Source organism: Pseudochaenichthys georgianus, chromosome 4 (assembly GCF_902827115.2).
Source record: "Pseudochaenichthys georgianus chromosome 4, fPseGeo1.2, whole genome shotgun sequence".
In the NCBI taxonomy this organism is placed as follows: Eukaryota; Metazoa; Chordata; class Actinopteri; order Perciformes; family Channichthyidae; genus Pseudochaenichthys; species Pseudochaenichthys georgianus.
In genome coordinates this window covers 22390623-22410684 of record NC_047506.1, presented here as the reverse complement: position 1 = coordinate 22410684, position 20062 = coordinate 22390623, and the positions used below count along the sequence as shown (strand labels likewise).

The window sequence follows — 20062 nt, the reverse complement described above, 5'->3', positions numbered from 1 at the left end:
ATTTCTGCACATTTTGTGTTATATTTCTTTAACCAGAATTAACATTTGATTGTGTTATATCTGCACATTGTGTGTCAATGACGATTACTGGAAGTACCAGGTGGTGGATATGGTTTTTATTCAAAAAAATTGAATGCAAGAATAAATTCATTGGACATTTATTTACAAGGATTTCATTAGCACAATATGTCATTAAGAAAATAATTGTTAACATTTAAAAACATTAATATTTTTCTAATTCATCAAATGTTGACAGAATAGATCATTCATAAAATCACACCTAAAAAAACCTTATACCTTGGTTAAAACAAACTTAATCTTCAGCAAACTATTGTTGTAAATGACTTTCAGCTGAGGGAATATAGTGATGAGACTCTTCACAAGGACCACCTTTTCAGTGTTGGATGGATAATTAAGGATTAAAATGAATGACAAGTGAGCTATTTATTTTTTATTTTTCAAAAAGAATACAAAAAGTTCTAGCATACAAATATTACAAATGCGTGATAATAAAGCAATTGGTTATAAAGAATGTCCTTTTGTATCAAGCAAATAATTTTTTACAACCAATATATCACTTAAATGCAACACTTATATATACACATATGGACCACTTTACCATTCAATCTCGTCCAACTGATTTTGCTGCCGTCTCTCCTCGGCTCTTGGTAGTTCAGGCATTTATCAAACCTGGCAACCCCGGGTTTCCTTGCAGCTGTCAATCAAAGTCCAGTGGCTCCGCCCCAAAGTGCCAGAAACTTTTCACGCGCGCGTAGACAGACTCCGCGAGGCTGACACTCCCGCGAGCGAGCAAGAAGGCTGTTTCTCTCGCGAGCGAGCGCAGAGCCACTCGCGGGCGCAGAGCCGCTCGCGGGGGTTTAATCTGCGCGCGAGGGTCATTTTATGCGCGTGTAAAAGCACATTTTCAGCTCGTGAGTAGCTTGTTTTACGCGCTAGAATATTGACCCAAATCTGACTCCATAGTTTCTGACCCATTACTTCTCTTCCTACTTTTTGTCCCCCTCTTCTCCCCGCTGCAGCCTAGCAGTTGATCTCAAAGCACGCTCCCCTCTCCTGCAGGGAGAAAAACTATATTTATATACTTTATATAGGTTGATACAGTAGCCCCTTTTTTTAAATAGTTTTTATAGGTGTTGCCATCTGTTTTGTGTAGCGTGGTTCTACAAGCAAGTCAATGCATTAATTGGGTGGTATCAGAGAGTTACACGGGTCTGTAAATGCAATGAAAACAATTGGCCACAGCAAATAATTTATATTAAACATGTAATTTTTACTTTTGAATACTTTAGTACAAAGGATTTCTTGAATAATTTAAGTGATATATGTGTACACATATAAATAATTAGTCAAAACAGCGCTACATTTGATTTAATTAAAAGGTATAATATGTGGTAAACTGAAGAGCCCTTTGGGAGCCGAAAGAGCCGGCTCTTCTTGGTGAGCCAAATGATCCGGCTCAGCAAGAAGAGCCGGAATTCCCATCACGAGAACAATGACTTCTTCTGCGAGGATTTATAAAAGCAGCTGGATAAAAAAAGTTAGGAAACGCCCCTATAGGAAACGCCTCCTTGCTGCGGTCTGCAGACAGACCCATAGATATATATAAACACTAGATGGCTCACACGCGCTGCTGGCCAATGGAGACCGACGTTGCCACTTGGCCGCCATCTTGCTACAGGCAGTGCTCTCATTCATAACATTATGGTTTACTATTTAAATAACCATAGCTTGCTCAATTTTCAACCGATTTTCAAACGGTTTGGTTTTTTATAAACATCACAGATGTAGTTATGATACTGCATACTTATAATCATGGACTTTCATATGAAAATAACATTAATCAGATAAAGCAATAGCTATACACACACACAAGGTATTTCTATTAAATATTTGCCGGTGTATATATTTCCATTTATTTTTATTATATTGTCAATATTTAAAATAAATTATAAAATTAAAATACATTTATATTTTATATATAAAAATCGGTCTCATGTTACCACTCTGTAAACCAAGAGTTGTTAATTGATCAATGCCTTAGCTTGAAGAACAGGGACACAACTAATGACAATAGCATATGTTGGTATATTATTTAGATATTCACACCTTTATCAGAAGAACCAAACCAACATAAAATGTGCTCACAGACAGGCCAGTTCTGTCTAATTTATCACAATTATTTTTTACATGAGATCTTCATATCATCCTAGTTTTGTATTTAGTTTCTAGATTTGTAAACAAATCCAGAACCTTTGAAATATGTTATTGAAAAAAGACCAAGAATAATATAAACTGTACCATGTGTCCTTTTGTAGTCCATTTGTGGTTTGTCTTGACTCACCCCGGCTGATATATCACAAAATCCACTGTTTAAATTGTTCCCTATATTGCCCCTATGCCCCTGTAAGGTGTCCTTGGGTGTTATGAAAGGCGGCCCCCCAACATAAATGTATTATTATTATTAAGAAGAACAACTTGGTGTGGTGTGGATGTAGGAAGCAGGAGCAGGTGGGGAGAGATGGGGCTTCATGGTTCAAGGTTATTTGTTTTAAATGTGTCTTGCACACAATAAAATAAAATACAGTATACCACAAAACCAATAAGACACACAGTGACACACGGCACACTAACAATCAATCATCGTCCAGCCTCAGCTTTGGTATTCTTTCACAACCATGTTATGGGTTTATTAGACTGAGCAAACATAAACATATGTGGTGATCCCACGGGTTCTTGTTTGCAGACAGCGGCGATTGGACATCCGTAGGCTGCACAAAAGTCCGGCATAGTCAGGTACTTCTGTAAACACAAAGCCAGCAAATTCCTGTATCATAATGCAAGATGTTTTTAACAAGCCAAACCACTTGGAAGAAATCATGTGTAACTTAAGTTATGTTGAAAAGAAAGAGCAGTTCTGCCTCTCCCACTGGTGTAAAGTTGCTGGGTGAACTTTGTAATACTAGGTCTCACTGACAGCCTCTTGTTATTAGCCAGCTAATAAATACAACCACATACACAAAGAAAAGCTGCAATTTCAACATGTCCAAGCATCCTGTATCATAGCCATGCTAATAATGTTTATAATAAACCAAACCGTTTGTAAATGAGTCAAGATTTCAGCGAGTTAAGAGTATTTTTGTGCAGATCACTCACCTTACAACAGCTACCATAACGCGAATCAGAGTAACTGTTGACTGTAGCAAGATGGCGGCCAGTCAGCTACGCTGGAAAATCTCCCATGAGCCATCTAGTGTTTATATATATCTATGGACAGACCCATCTCCTTAATTCAGGAGTTTACTTGATTGACAGAAAAAGCGACCTATCGCTTTCCAGTCTGTTAACCCAGAATGCAAAGCGATATAACATCAGTCAAGTGCCGGGTAGTGATGGGAATTCCGGCTCTTCTTGGTGAGCCGGATCATTTGGCTCGGCTCACCAAGAAGAGCCGGCTCTTTCGGCTCCCAAAGGGCTCTTCAGTTTACCACATATTATACCTTTTATAATTAAATCAAATGCCATGCCTCATTTCGCTCCATTTGCTCTTTCCAGCGCTGTTTTTGCAAGGGGCTGATTCTGTGAGCTGCAGCTGACCACGCCCCCCTGCAGGAGAGGGGAGCGTGCTCTGAGATCAGCTGCTAGGCTGCAGCAATTGTGCTACTTTGTGCACATTGTGCAAGCAACGATGTTTTAAAATCTGTAATCAAAAAGCTCCTCAAAAACACTATAGAAGCAGTTCCTGCCTTTGTTACGTTAGTTCAAACAGTAACAACGGACTACTTTTCTTAGCGGATGCATGTCCATTTAAATCAATACATAAAACTATTTTTTAAATCAATAAAATCATTTTCTAAATCCATAAAAGCATTTCAATTATTATTGGGAGTCATGTCGTTACTTTGTTGAGAATGTGGCCATGTGTAATAAGCGGGATAATGTCCACATTGCACATTGCATAATGTGCCTTCATGCCGATCTAGATCCCTCCGCAAAAACAAAACAAAAAAACGGCTCGTTCGCGGGCGAGAGCCGGCTCCCGTCGTTCACTTAAAAGAGCCGGCTCATTGTGTGTGTGTGTGTGTGTGTGTGTGTGTGTGTGTGTGTGTGTGTGTGTGTGTGTGGTGTGTGTGTGTGTGTGTGTGTGTGTGTGTGTGTGTGTGTGTGTGTGTGTGTTGTGTGTTGTGTGTGTGTGTGTGTGTGTGTGAGAGAGAGAGCGAGAGAGAGAGAGAGCGAGAGAGAGAGAGAGAGAGCGATCGGCGCGCGCTCGCGCGCGAGCTGAGCCGCGCGCGAATATATTGGACCTATGTATATCTCATTATAACTTTGAGAGACTGTTCATAGGACCCATTTGAGTCTGGTGTCTAAGTTGACTGTGCTACTCGTTTATTGTATTCCTTGTACTTATATTTGTGTTTTATGTTTAAGATTTCAGGACATGGAGAGTGGTTTCTTAGCCTGCTTGTTATGTGTTTCTTAACAGAGAAATAGAGAGGTTAACATGCCATTTTAGTTTTATGTATTCATGTATTTGTTTCTGTTCAAGAACCCAAATAGCGTTGTTGTAGTTATCCCATGTATACATAACACGTGTTATTCAGCTCCTTGCAATTTGGGATTTTATTTTTGGTTGGTAGACCTCGGTGAGCTGGTCATTTCAAAAGTAGCCCACCGGCCCAAAAAGTGTGGGCACCCCTGTTCTAACACATCTCTAAAGTATGACGAAGTTACATTTCCTGTGATTTCAGAAATTGTTAGATACATATTTTAAATAGCATTCTCTGCTTTTATGAGCTAAATCTGAATGAACATTTCCCATGTTTGATCTGTGTTTACATTCAGATTAAGGATTAGGCTTTGAGGGTTTATAGCCAGCCTTCAATGCGATATCTGTGGCATTTGGGATGTATAAATGCCCTAAACAGTTCCTCTCCAGTCCCTTAGGAGTCCCATTAACCGGGTGGAAACTTTTTCATGTTGCACTGTTCAGACCCTGTCAGGCTGACACAGTGCAATCCTGCAGCACATAATGTGTTCCCCTTGCTTGGCTCATAATGGCTTGCAGGCTGTATTTGGATTGGCTGTCATTACATCAGGTAATCACAAAAGGCTTACATTAAACTGGCCTGGACCACAGCTATTAGATGTCCAAATGGCTTTCTCTGGAGCTGGCATGGAGCCGCCTTGTGTTTTTAGAGTGGCCTGTTCATTGCTCCCCTGCAGGAAGAGGGACAACGCAGTGGACCATAGGCTATGGTGTCTGCACTGCAATCAGAGTTTACTTCTTTGGTTCTTGTAGTCATTCTGTCCTTACAATTCACTTATGCCCCATTTAAAGAAAACAAATGTCAGGTTTAATAATTCCTTGTCAGTCTCTTCCATAACTTATAATGCAATGCCCATTTAATGTCATTGTGGAATAACCTAAATGGCCATAAGAATGATGCCAATGGGGATTGTACACTATGTGAGCAAGACTAAAATAATATTTTTAAGAAGGTATGATATGATGTATGTCCCTGAAACTGAATCTACACATGTTGTGAGTTATCCCAAAAAGAATCAGAAATTAGGCCCGTATGCCACTCATTTGAAACGACATAACTGCAAATGTTTTTGCACTCTCCATGTGCAAAGAACATATTTATAAATGATATATCTGAGATAGAAAAAATAAGAACTCAAACAGGCGTGTCTTGTTTTGATAAGCTAAAGCTTTTAGCTTTAGCTTATCAAAATGATGTAAAGAAGCTATGACAGGGTGTGTGAAGTTGAAGTCTCAGACAACAGCCCCTATTAAAAATAAACCTGACATCAATAGATGCAGAGGCTCCACATGAGTCACCAGCATCTTATCACTCAATGTTCAGTTTCTGGAGCTGAAGAAGTGTCCAGGATGAAGTGTGAGGCCATAAAAATTCTTCAGCAACAGGATGAGATGACTGTGAACATTTCTGACCACACAGTTGGACTGAGCAGTGGGGAGTAGTGGCTGGCTTGTGTCCACACACCACTCCATAGAAACCTTTGTGATCTAGGATTTGAGATCAAGAAGAAACCGGATTTTGAACCATTAAAACTCTACATGGTATAATCTATTGAATACTTTAGGTAGGCAATAGTGCAATCAGTTTTTTCTCTCGAAACCTGATTTCATTTTAAAAAACAAAAATCTACTCTATTCATCTTCTTTCCATATGTGCTGCACTAAAAATACAAACAAAGGAAGTACAATCTAGTACACACGTGTTTGACTTCAAGCAATTATTGTTCTGCTGCACAATACTTCAGATATATCTGGAGGCGCCAGGAATAATTGGAGAATATACAGTAAAGTTGCCTCAGTGTATACAATTACCTATTTTCTTACCTAAGGAAAGGATTGGAAATGTGATGCTTTTGAAGTGTTTATTGTCCTGTAAACTATCTGTAATGAGTGTAAGATTTCCCTTTCCCAGGGAAACGAAGGTATTGGGCTGTAAATGGTCCCTCCATTCTTCATTTATTGCAGCACTGGCTGCAGTATGTTCCAAAAGGCCCCATTGGGAATAGTGCAACAGACATTCGAAAGGTAAGCCCGTACAAATGCAATATGTACAGATAATCTCTGATTTGACTGCAATGGGGGTTTAAAAGGGGGATTCAAAGGATGAAGAGAGGCCAATATTGTCTGTCAGCCATTAAATGATGTCTAACCAAGGACGGAAACTGTCTTGAGTTATCCGTTGATTGAAGAATGCGCAAAATGCTAGCACATTATCAGACCATGGTAAGGAAAATCTGATTTAAACACAAATTATTAGAGTCATCTGAGGATGTGATGGAAAACCGATGCAGGGAAAGTTTTGGAGAAACATGGAAATGATGGCAGGGAAGCCACCACCACCCTCATCCTTTGATTTAATTGTATTGACATCAGTGCCAACTATGTAACAAAGGGCCTCCCTGTCCATGTGCTGGGGCCACTGAAGAAACCCTTAGGGATCCGCTCTTCAAACAGACCTTCAGAACCCTAATCCGCTCCACCATGAAGGTTAGATTACTTTCACCAAGCATGGTTGCAATTTTAATAATCATATCCTACTTTGGCAAAATGAGGTTGATAAACATCAAGAAGGGAAAATAGGCCAGTGTCAGAAATAATTTCTCTACTTGATCGGACCAGTGGTGAGGTCTTTCCCCCTCTGAAAACCCCCACTCCTCGGAGGTATCTATCACAACCTAAACACAGCGTAGGTTAAATTCATTTGGCTGCTTAAACAGGTTAAAAAGGGTTCCTCTGTAAGAATCACAACTGACATGTGAGGAACATCGCCTTACACGTTTCTCCAAACTGCAATCAGTCATGACCAATTTCAATTGGTTTGACAGTTACAGAGTTGCTTTGTTTATATTACCTCTGCGCGTGATATCACTGAAGCTCAATAGCTCTTTGTTGTGTTAATTGAAATTGTATGTGAAACTATTGCCATGTCACGCCCGCACATGCAACCTCACACGCATACACTTTAGGTATGCCTATTTATTTTTGCGGTCCAAAATAATCTTGGATCACTAGCAGTATGCTCTCCACCCACTCAAAGTCCTTCAAGTTGAAGACTGAAGTTTTAAGAAGTAAGAGCTACTGTACAGAGTGCATAATTCACTGTTAGGTCTCCTTAGTCTTGCTGGGAGACTTCAACGCACATGTGGGCAATGATGGAGACACTTGGAGGGGCGTGATTGGGAGGAACGGCCCCCCTGATCTGAACCGGAGTGGTGGTTTGTTACTGGACTTCTGTGCTAGTCATGGATTGGCCATAACAAACACCATGTTCGAACATAAGGATGCTCATAAGTGTACGTGGTACCAGAGCACCCTAGGCAGAAGGTCCATGATCGATTTCGTTATCGTATCATCGGACCTGAGGCCGTATGTTTTGGACACTCGGGTAAAGAGAGGGGCGGAGTTGTCAACTGATCACCATCTGGTGGTGAGTTGGGTCGAGTGGCGGGGGAAGCCTCTGGATAGACCTGGTAAGCCCAAACGTGTAGTTCGGGTGAACTGGGAACGTCTGGAGGAGGCCCAAGTTCAGGAGGCCTTCAACTCACACCTCCGGCGGAGCTTTTCGGGCATTCCTGTGGAGGTTGGGGACATTGAACCAGAGTGGTCGGTGTTCAAAGCCTCTATTGCCGAAGCCGCGGCGGGGAGCTGTGGTCTCAAGGTCCTAGGTGCCTCAAGGGGCGGTAACCCTCGAACCTCCTGGTGGACACCGGTGGTCAGGGAAGCCGTCCGACTGAAGAAAGAGGCCTTCAGGGATTTGTTATCCCGGGGGACTCCCGAGGCAGTTGCAAGGTACCGACAGGCCCGAAGGGCAGCAGCCTCATCCGTGGCCGAGGCAAAGCAGCGGGTGTGGGAGAAGTTTGGAGAAGACATGGAGAAGGACTTTCGGGCGGCACCAAAGTTGTTCTGGAAAACTGTCCGACACCTCAGGAGGGGGAAGCAGGGAACCATCCAAGCTGTGTACAGTAAGGATGGGACGTTGTTGACCTCAACTGATGGAGTGTTGGGACGTTGGAAGGAACACTTTGAGGAACTCCTGAACCCGACAACTCCGCCCTCTATGTTAGAGGCAGAGCTGGAGTATGACGGGGGATCAACACCAATCTCCCGGGGGGAGGTCACTGAGGTCGTCAAACAACTCCACAGTGGCAAAGCCCCGGGGGTGGATGAGATCCGCACGGAAATGCTGAAGGCTCTGGGTGTTGAGGGACTGTCATGGTGGACACGTCTCATCAACGTTGCGTGGAAGTCGGAAACAGTACCGAAGGAGTGGCAGACCGGGGTGGTGGTCCCCCTTTTCAAAAAGGGGGATCAGAGGGTGTGTGCCAATTACAGAGGCATCACACTACTCAGCCTCCCCGGGAAAGTTTACTCCAAGGTACTTGAAAGGAGGGTCAGGCCGATTGTCGAACCTCAGATTGAGGAGGAACAATGCGGATTCCGTCCTGGTCGTGGAACGACGGATCAGCTTTTTACTCTCGCAAGGATCCTGGAGGGGGCCTGGGAGTACGCTTATCCGGTCTACATGTGTTTTGTAGACTTGGAGAAGGCGTATGACCGGGTTCCCAGGGAGTTACTGTGGGAGGTGCTGCGGGAGTATGGGGTGAGGGGGTCTCTACTCAGGGCCATCCAATCTCTGTACTCCCAAAGCGAGAGCTGTGTCCGGGTCCTCGGCAGTAAGTCGGACCCATTTCCGGTGAGGGTTGGCCTCCGCCAGGGCTGCGCTTTGTCACCAATCCTGTTTGTAATATACATGGATCGGATTTCGAGGCGTAGTCGTGGGGGGGGGGGGGTCTGCAGTTCGGTGGACTAAGGATTGCACCACTGCTTTTTGCAGATGATGTGGTTCTGATGGCTTCATCGGTCTGCGACCTTCAGCACTCACTGGATCGGTTCGCAACCGAGTGTGAAGCGGCTGGGATGAGGATCAGCACCTCCAAATCTGAGGCCATGGTTCTCAGCAGGAAACCGATGGACTGTCCACTCCAAGTAGGGAATGAGTCCTTACCCCAAGTGAAGGAGTTCAAGTATCTCGGGGTCTTGTTCTCGAGTGAGGGAACAATGGAGCGTGAGATGGGCCGGAGAATCGGAGCAGCGGGAGCGGTATTGCAGTCGCTTTACCGCACCGTTGTGACGAAAAGGGAGTTGAGCCAGAAGGCAAAGCTCTCTGTCTACCGGGCCATTTTCGTTCCTACCCTCACCTATGGTCATGAAGGATGGGTCATGACCGAAAGAACGAGATCGCGGATACAAGCGGCCGAGATGGGTTTCCTCCGCCGGGTGGCTGGTGTCTCCCTTAGAGATAAGGTGAGAAATTCAGTCATCAGGGAGGGACTCGGAGTTGAGCCGCTCCTCCTTCGCGTCGAAAGAAGCCAGTTGAGGTGGTTCGGGCACCCAGTTAGGATGCCACCTGGGCGCCTCCCTAGGGAGGTGTTCCAGGCACGTCCAGCTGGGAAGAGACCAAGGGGTAGACCTAGGACCAGGTGGAGGGATTATATCTCTTCGCTGGCCTGGGAGCGTCTTGGGATCCCCCAGTCAGAGCTGGTTGATGTCGCCAGGGAAAAGAAAGTTTGGGGCTCTCTGCTGGAACTGCTACCCCCGCGACCCGACCACGGATAAGCGGGAGAAGATGGATGGATGGATGGATGGTCCATTTTCACTCACAATTTAATTAAATCAAGAACAATTATACACTTTGCGCCCTTTGGCATGACATAATTGTTATGTCCAACCCACTAAAGGGAATCTGAACCCTTAATCATCATTAGCAAATGAGCTGCAGTTTCTACTCAAATGTGGAAGTGCTTGAATTGAACGCAGCCCTGGTTTGGATCAGAGTTTTGGCAGATGTGGCAAACTACTGCTTATGAACTCTCATAATTGCTATTTTCTTAATTTCCTCATCCACCTATGGTGGACCAGGCATGCTGCGAATAAGTGTTGTCTTACAGTATACAGGAATACAGGAAGCTTGTGCTGTATTATCTCTAAACTCTGGTTAGCAGCCTGTATCTCCAGAGATGACTGAGGAGAGGACGGTTTTGATTATGAGTCCTAAGGAGGGAGACCCTGTCCTGGACCCCTGGGCCTGACAAGGGATTTCAGAGGTGAAGCCCTGATGCTTGTGAGCAGCCCGCTGCACCCTCTCTCAGATCTTCAATCGAATAATAATCCAGTCTTAAAGCATTATTCATACATGTTCTCTGTAACAGTTAAATCGAAACACACTCCAGAGAGGATGATATTTCCCTCTAATGAGCAGGGGTAGGTCACAGTATAGCAGAACCGGAGATGCTAAATTGCTACCATTCTTTTCCTGCCCCGGTATTAATCTGTCAAAGCGCTCTGTGTGTGCAGACACACATGCAGAGACAAAGTATGTGTCAAAATCCAGAAGGGAGCCGAGTAAAATGAAACAAGGTGTGGAGTTATAGAGGAGAAGGTGAAGTGGGTTTATAATAATGTAAGGCTCTGGAATTAATAATTGTATGAATGTTGGTGAATGTGATGTGTTGTAGTTAACATTTCTGAAGAAGGCACAAGAGACTTCTCTACACACGCTGGCTTTTCTTTATTAATCTTTCTATCTGTCTGTATTTTAGTCAAATGAGAATGTGTGTAGTTGAAGACAGGCCTATTTTCATATGCTCAGGTGAGCTGTCACAGATAGCAGCACATACGTTCAACCCAATGACATGAGATGGTTTTGCTAAACAAATTAGATATTATATGGAAAAATCTGATCATTTTCTGACCCGTACAATTATTTACTGCCTGTGGAATATTATCTGAAGTATATGAGCATAAAGAAGCATATAAGGCTGAATTCACCTTTCACATTCTCTTGATTCATTATTAGTATATTTTACAGATTTTTTTATTGGAGAATATTTTCCTCCTTGTAAATACTGGTCCTTGTAAATCATGTGTGCTAGAGACAGCCTGAACAAAAGTGGTCGTTTAGACTTTAGAGCCCCTCAGCCTGCAGGGGACTGAGAAGCATTCTGTGGTTTACATAGTACTATTCATTCATCCAAAGATACACTACCTGAGTTTGTCATCGTGTCAATAACATACCTCAAGATTCAATCTTAGCTTCATAACTAAATCTTAAGTTTGTTTCCATCCTTTTTTGTGCTTTGTGCTCATCATATATCTTTTATAAAATGTGCTGTCATTTTTATTTAGTCTTCATTACTTTTTGTCTTTAAGCCATATCAAGTGTTTGTGGTTAAATATTTCTGTGAACAGTTGCACATTGCTAAATATTTTTATTTGGCAAAAAAATTGCACCATAATGTTATTGAGTGTATGTTCTGACACTTTCAATTGACTTTGGAATTATGTTGTAGTGTTTCACAGCAATTAAATAAAGCATTAATTTAGTACTAGTTCTTTATCTTAACATCACTTTTTGTCGCCCTAAAATGACGCTTTATTGTCAGACAATTGCATTTAAATGCCTCTTCCTGTCCTCTTGCAGTTCCTATAGTAAACACAGGGTGGCGACACATGGCTAATGAGAGCCATGTGGCTGGTGCGACCCATGGTGCGGCCACAGCCTCTCCAGAGAAGTTTGTAGGAAGGAGTGCGCTCAGTTGAAGAGAGAGTCAGAGAGGGGGAAAGTGTGCTGGGCTCCAGCGAGGAGGAAAGAGACAGAAACCAGGAGAGACAACTTTCTTCCACACACTCTTATTTTTTTACCGAGAGGTGCGCTTTGAGAGAGCTGCTGCAGACAGTGCATAAGTTATCAAGGCACCGTACATGTTTTTGGAGGGGCTCGAAAATAACAATTTGAGTGAAGTGGATGTGATAAGCGGACAAAGGTTTGACACAGAGCCGGAGGAATGTATCCAACTCGGGCAGCGGCGAGCCAGCCTCCTCTGGGATGTCCAGCCCGCGCGCTGTGGGTCGCCCTGCTGCTCCAGAGCGTCCTGGAGCTGAGCGCCTCTGGTGAGTCTCCACTTTATTTCCCCTTTTCTCTCTGCGGTTCATCCCAACATGCGCCAATTCATTCAACCATGTCATATGTCCCCACCTTGACGAAAATTGCTCCGCTGTTACCATAGCTGTATTGTTGCTTTTACTTTAAAGTCAGTTTAAGTCATTGTGTTTATAAAGGGCAGCATGGTTTATTTGTTAGCACCGCTTTGTTTGTTATTCGCTCCTGAAATTATGCCACTAATGTCCTCTGACTGTTGTATTAAGCAGAGCTGTTTTCCATCATTGAGCCTCCACTCTCATGTAAATGATCTTTGGTTTTTAGATGATCGTCCTATTGTCATTCTGAAGCCTCAGCACGGGGAGAGCCCTGACTCCATTGGCAGACAATAGGGGGGCTCTTAACGAGTCAGCTGGATAGCTATTGTGAGCCCAACCACCCCCTCTGTGATTTAGCTGAATATATAGATAAGGGATGAATAACATTTTATTTAAAGGCAAACATGATTTAAACATAGAGGGTTGATTAAGTAGTGGCTATTTCAGGCAGTAAGATGAGAATAAATAGACAACTTGTGAAAACCTAGGCCTGTGGAAACAGTCCAAATGGCCTCTCACAAAACACCCAAACAATCCTGGTAATTATTCAGGTTTTTCCTCTTTGGTTAACAATAAAGCTATACAATTTTTGGCCTATTCAAATGTGTAAATGACAACATTTACACTGCCTTTAACAGACGACCGAGTGTGTGGTATTAACATGTTAAAGAACGTATCTGATGTTATCTGTAACCAGCTTTTGGTTCAGTTTGAATTCAATTTATATTGTCTATGAAACCGCTTGTGGAGTGCGATTATTTTTTTCTGGCCGCATAGTGTATACAACAATCTCCCCCTCCCTGATGGGAAATGATGTATTCCCTCTCTGAATGTTTATTGGGGTTCGTTTGGATTATCTCTGTCCTCCCTAAATGCTTGTGGTTGTTATTTTTAGTTTTTTAAAAAGTGGCGTTCAGAATATGCAGCACTGAGCGTAATGCTTACTGCTAGCCTTCTCTGGTCATCCCTTCTTCATTTTTCCTGGCCCTCTTTTTTCTTGAGGCAGGAAGGAATGTTAATCCACATTACTTAACTGGATGATTTAGCTATACCTTCTTCAGATGGAGTTTCATGATCGAATATGGAATGGAGATTCAAGGCCCCTACTTTATATCTGAAAATGGACTGAATAGTTGAAATGACTGACGTAGTTGAAAGGGAACATCTACATTTCATACAGATAATACTGTTTTTCATAGAGAAAGAAATGTCCTCCTAATGCTGGACACCATAAAACGATTGAAAAGCTCTTAGAGATTATGTAGCTGCACGCTATAAGGATTTAGACTTTTTCTACAGATACAGATTTATTTGCAGGTCTCACGTTTATTGATCATTCTGTGAGTGTCCAGTCAACAGGTCAGAGGTCAGTGGTCTGTCTCTGTGCGTGGTTAAAATACCAACATCTCCAGGAACAACAGGGGCTTCCCCTCTCCACAGCAAGGGAATTTCATTACATGTACATGACAGACATGACTAAGGATTATAAACCAACAATATATATATATATATATATATATATATATGCATGCATGGTTTTTATTCTGAAGAACTGCATCTTCTCACAGCCACCTACAATAACTCACAAAAATCCATCCATATTACATTTAACAAAAAGTGTATCTGTGCCAACTCAGTCAGGATGTGACATATCTTCTTAAATAGTCATTATATCTCTCAGCCCCTGCCCTTTAGCTTCAAAGTAATAATCAGTGACATGTTCATAAAAATAAATGGACTGCAATGTTTTCAAGCTATATAAACGGTGTAAATGTTTCTGAACACGGGACATTCACCTCTAAACATAAAAGGTCCTGTGCAGGGCAGAGACTATGTGAAAACAGTTTTAGAATTGCATTTAGCCTTTTAATAACACTCAGGCAGGCTATAAATCATGTTTGGTGGAACTGCCTCGCTGCCGTTTTCAACAGAACACACTGTTGACACTAAAGGCACTTCACCCCTGGAAAGAAATCCTCGGTGCTACAGACTCGGTGTGTAAGAGCTTGTCCTGCTCTGCCTGCTCCTGAGATGTCTGTCTGTACTGTTATATTTCCTCTGGTATTTTCTCAGTCTCTTATTAAGGGAGTCGTTTGCAAGGAGGTGAAAAAGATGTTCGAGGTTATGGTAGCTCTTTCTTTATGCACTCAAATAACTGCATATCGTGGCCTCTCCCTTTTGAGATTTTAAGTCTGCTCTGTGCTTTTTATCATCGCAATATTGTCTCCTTTATATGTCACAATATTCAGTTTATCTATATTTTATCCAGATGTTCTGGGAATCGTCGGGCTCATTCTTGGTCTGAGTGGTCTTCCATCTCTTTCAGATGGATAGCTCTGGTGTGTTAACTCCCACTCTGCACAGTGCACACTAACTCAGGCATCAAGTGGTGTTCATCCCTAAAAGCTTTTGGCAGACATAGAAGAATGTGGCAGGGACTGTATGTGTGAAACAGATGTATGGTCTTTTTTCTGGTGGGAGGGGGACCTATTTTTTTCGACAGTTTGACTCCATTTTGAGCGTGTGAAATGTGAAGAAAGTCGAGGACATTAATATAATCAGGACATAGCCATAAATCAAACGCTTGGACTCTGTTTAATGTCACTGATTTAAAACATCGGTGTGTAAACCACGTCGTGCACTGGCAATTACCTACTTCCCACTTGTTATTAAGCACATGTGTTTGCCAAGGCTCGGTGTGCCTCAGTGTTGCCATAGGGGCAAACTGTTTGCAGAATATTGTGTGTTAATTGTTTGACTGATGTTCTGCCAGCAGGCAATTTGCTTTAACATTATATATAAAGCATCAAATAACTTTAAATGCTTTTTGCCCCGGACTTTCTCGATGTCGTTTCCCAAGCAGGACTACCTCATTGATGAGAATACATGAGATATGAAGTTTCCTTATGATGTGTGATGCCTGTAAATGGTGCAGTTGTTTGTCCTGATAAAATGTCGTCGATGCTCGGTTGACAGAGGAATTTAGGAAGGAGAGGCTGATCTTAGGTTTTTCCTTTTTTGTGGATCTGCACTTTGCCATGTCAGGCAAAACTCTTTTTCCGAATGGTAAGAAGTGAAAATGTCTCTGGATCCGCATTATATTGACAGGAAAAATGCTCTTCTTTCCACAAAACACACTCTGTGGAGCATGCTTGTTTTTTAGTGGTCAGACTTCCTCCGAGAGGCATCGTTTAATCAGAGGCTGAGAAGTGTTCACTCAGATCCTTCGTTGGAGGCGTTTGATAAAGTTTCTGCCACTGCAAACTGTAGCCAAGCGTGAAAACCCTTTTCTTGCCGTTTACTGTCTGCACAGGAGGTCAGTCTGTTGGAGAGAGAACACTCTGCAGGGTTCAGGGAAATGCAGTGGTGGATTAACAAAAGGAACAGAAAACATTGGTTCAGGTTGTAGTGTTGCAGCTGAGAAGCCGTGTGTAAATGACATTGTGGCACTTCAATGATTTTAACAGTCAGGCCTGCGTTGGTAAATAAACTGTAGCATTCATTTTTGTCAAAATAGTGCGGTAAATAATAGACACAGATTATATTTGTGCCTGCTCTGTATGTCAGACTACAAATTAAGTAGCCTTCTCTACATTCTATTCAATACCATGTTGATGATTTTCGACTGCATGCTGTCTGGATGACAAATTACGGACGCCACATAAAAAATGTTCTCTGCTGTACTTTAAACACACACAATACAAAGAGTTCTTTGCTGCAGTTGTTAAGCAAGCAGTAAGTGCGAGAGCGTGCTGAAGACAAAGTGACACTTGAATGAGTCTAATGGAATAAGCCACACATACTGCATATCAATTTCCCATATGGACTTGGCATAGTTTAATGTGGAGGACTGTGGGGATACCTCTGGCTTAAAGAGCTCTACATTTGATTGAGACCACTCTTCATTGCAGTTTTATCAAATTACTGCTCTGCTCGCGTCCTTCCAGCTATGCCCGGGATTAATATGTGGAGCTCATGCTACATTGTATTTAATAGGGGTTAGGATGAAACATGGCTTTTTAAATTCCCCTATATGTGTCAGAGTAAATCTGTTTAAGCCCTGTTTGCATAGCATTAAGGACTTCAGAAACCCCCACTGCAAACAGAAGGGCAGATCCCCGTCCAGCCACAATTAGGTCTTTGTACGACACCACACTCCTACCAAGGTATTAAATACCGCAACCTTATGGGCTTCTCTGCCAAAAATATCATTATTTATTTTCCCCAAAAATATGTGCATGTTATCAGTCAATAGAGAAATGTTCCACTTTATCAGCTTTGCTCCCCAAAGATGTGTTTTTGCCACATTTCAGTGCATATGGAACAAGCTTCTTTTTTAAAAGATGTTTCCAGCTGCACATTTATGTATGCACATTATAAGTGAGTTCTTTAAGTGTCTGGTGAATTGTCACTCATACAGACACTGTTATGAAAACCATGCATTATGGATACAAATGATGTGTTCTTTAGAAAAGTTCTTCAGATATTCTTGCCTGAAAGTATGTTGCTGGTTGTACACACGAGCGTACCTTCTCCCTGCTAGAGGATGAGAGAATAATCAACCCCTCCATCACCCCACCCACATCAGCATGACTTCAAAACTCCTTGGCCCTCCTCTTATCTTACTGTCATGGGGGAAATGTTGGCACTCTCTCCCAGGTTTTATTTTCTTCCCCGTTTTTGCTCTCTTTCTTGGCTGTGTGTTTTCTTTCACACACACTGTCCCATTCCCTCTCTGTCTGTACAGTTAATTTTGGCCGTTGAGTGTCTCCTCCACTTGGCCCTTCTTGCCTGGCTGACTGACATGCTGCTCTTGGCTTCGCTGTGTGTGTTTACTCAACAATAACTGAGAGCGGGGTGGCTCCACACCAGCTCCTGCTCTCTTAAGAGACGCAATCATAACGACTTTGGTAATGCTTTGTCAGCATTTAACATCTTTGACTCGAGCGTAAAACATATCTTGTGATGCCAGCTGTTGCACACAAGCTTTAGTTCATTCATTACAGTAATGTGCTGATTGTGCGACGGATGTTTAGTCATAACTTGGCTTCCTCAATATCAGACTAGATATGTCTTTGTGGCTCCACGCTGGCTCTTTCGCCCACGTGGTGCTGTGGTTTCGCTGCGAAACCATTGGACCATCAGTTCCACTTAGACTTTCGTATAAACTTATCACTCTGCAGTTATTAATACAACAGATCATCACATGTATTTTCTTCACAGTTTTGTCCTTCCCAAATGATTCTTGGCAGCTCCCTCATACAAATCTTTATTTTTCTTTGTTTTTGTGCCATTTTTCTTTTTCACATCTCTAACCTACACACTGAAATAATGTAAGTAGCACATTTTCTGTAGTACGTAATGTGGAAAATGCTAACTAAATACAAACCACTGTCTGCATGTGGAATTATTAAAGCAGAGATGTTTCGAATTTTTTGGGGAATCTAATGATTTGTGTTCAGTTCAAGTTAACTGACCCCCTGTGAATGTGTTTGTATAGATATAGTGTTGGATTTGCTTCTGGGGGCTCAGAACTGATTTGTGGTACACCCTCTGATTTAGTCATTCAGGAAGTTTTGCTGTTTGTTTAACATATAGAGAGAAAGTGTGTTTGGCTCTTTCTGGTCTTATATTGCTTTGTAATTACAATCAGTAGCGATAGAAACTTTAATCCTGAAGTAGAGGAATTCTGCCTTTTGAAGATTAGTAATGGGTTTTTAGTCTTAGTCTTTTTTTGGCCACCAAATACATTAGCAAATCTGCTGAAGTAATAACAACAAGGTGAATGTATAAGCCTTTTCCATTTCATTGGTTTCAGTGGGGGATTTAAAGTTAAGATGTTTCATGAGCTCATTGAACCTGCATACTGATCTCTTTTGTTTAAAGTGTGTGCCTAATGTAGGTTTTTACTTTATCAAAAAAACCTTTTTATTGTACTGTGTTTAGAAGTCTGCCTTCAGCGCAAAGACCTGCATGTGTGAATTATTGTTGCCTTCGCAGGACAAAAACGAAGTTCGCAATAAAGAGCCTAAAATTATCAAAACCTTCAACTAAAATCTCTGCTTCGTATGGTTGTGTTTGTTGGTATTCTACTGAAAATAATTAACCACAATTGTATTAAATTGGGACTTCATCTTCAATTACCGGTAGCTTTAAATTGAACAGTGTTTCCTGCGCTGCTACACTGCAGCCATTGATCAAATGTCTACATGTTGTTGCTTGCTATGTCGTCTAGGTCATAAATCTAAATCTACGACAACAACTAGACTGTGTGATCGGCTATGCATGAATTCAAAGTAAACACAAGGTAAAGCTGTCTTTTTAAAAAGACTCCCTTTTTGGCCGTGATGACCATTTGGACATAAGGCTGAAAAAGGAAAATTATACATTTTTGGACTTGGTCGGGTTAGTGTTGACTTTGTCTTAAACAGTGTTTTAAATTGATCTGTAAGAGTGTGTAGACATGGCCTTAACGTGTTTGGTTAACCGAAGGCTTTGTTCTCTAAGCAAGCTCCCCATTAACCAGCAGCTAGTGTTTACCCAGCCACTTCATCCACACACAGAAGAGTTAAGAGGGGCTGTCTGGAATGGGTGTCAAAGGATCTCAAACTTTCACATTAGGGAGACGGGTACTGCTTATTGACGGGACTGCTCAGCTTTGGAGCAGCTATGCTTTAATTTGCCAGTATGACTGCTGAAAACAACATCTAATTCAATGTCCAGCAGGGCTGTAATTAGTGATAATAACTGACAGGGACAATATAAACAAATAGTGATTTAGCACAAATAAAAAAAACACAAGACCATGAGAAATTTGACTTGTATGGAAATTCCCCTTTTATCCATTGTAATCCTGTCGACCACACTGACCAAGGATTCCGGAGTTAAAGGTCTCACTGGTTCTAAGTCTGAAGTACCGTGAGTTTAATGCCAATCTACCAAACCACTGCTGGCTAGCCATCTGGCTTGTTCTGCAGCATCCAGGAACTCATTGCCCCTGTGTGACATTATACACCGCCTCAGTAATCAGACTTTTAGGCAAAAAACGTCAGTGATCAGGTCAGTTTCTTGACGAAAGTTGGTAGAACTGCTTCTTCCAGTTCCATTTCTCAAGATTCTAGCCTAAGATGAACAAATCCTATTTTTTTTGTTTCAGAAACTTAAGCTGTCAGTATAAAAGTCCCAATAACCAACTTTTTGGCAAACCCTCAAAGCCCTCTTCACGGTCTTGGGGAAACGCTGTTGCCATACCCACAGAGTCGCTGGTGCCTCTTAAATCCATTTTGGCTTGATGGACTCACCATACGGCGTCTTCTTTCAAAGGCAAAGTTATTGACTTCTGTGTAGTCCAACTATCCAGATTGTGGGTCTGTTTTAAACGGAAACAAGCGAGTGAAAAGAATAGCAGGATGGAAGGACACAGTCATACATTTTACGCTGCTGACTGTCCAGATGGGTTAA

General features: G+C 42.1%; 1 protein-coding gene across 1 annotated transcript in view; it reads left to right on the top strand.

Moving 5' to 3' along the window:
* Window positions 1–12099: 12099 nt before the first annotated feature.
* Window positions 12100–20062, top strand: part of ror1 (receptor tyrosine kinase-like orphan receptor 1) — a 127019-nt gene continuing 119056 nt past the window's right edge. Inside the window, exon 1 of the mRNA XM_034080324.1 lies at window positions 12100–12514. Within this exon, the coding sequence (XP_033936215.1) occupies window positions 12409–12514 (106 nt within the window). The 5' untranslated portion in view covers window positions 12100–12408. The remainder of the gene's footprint in view (window positions 12515–20062) is intronic.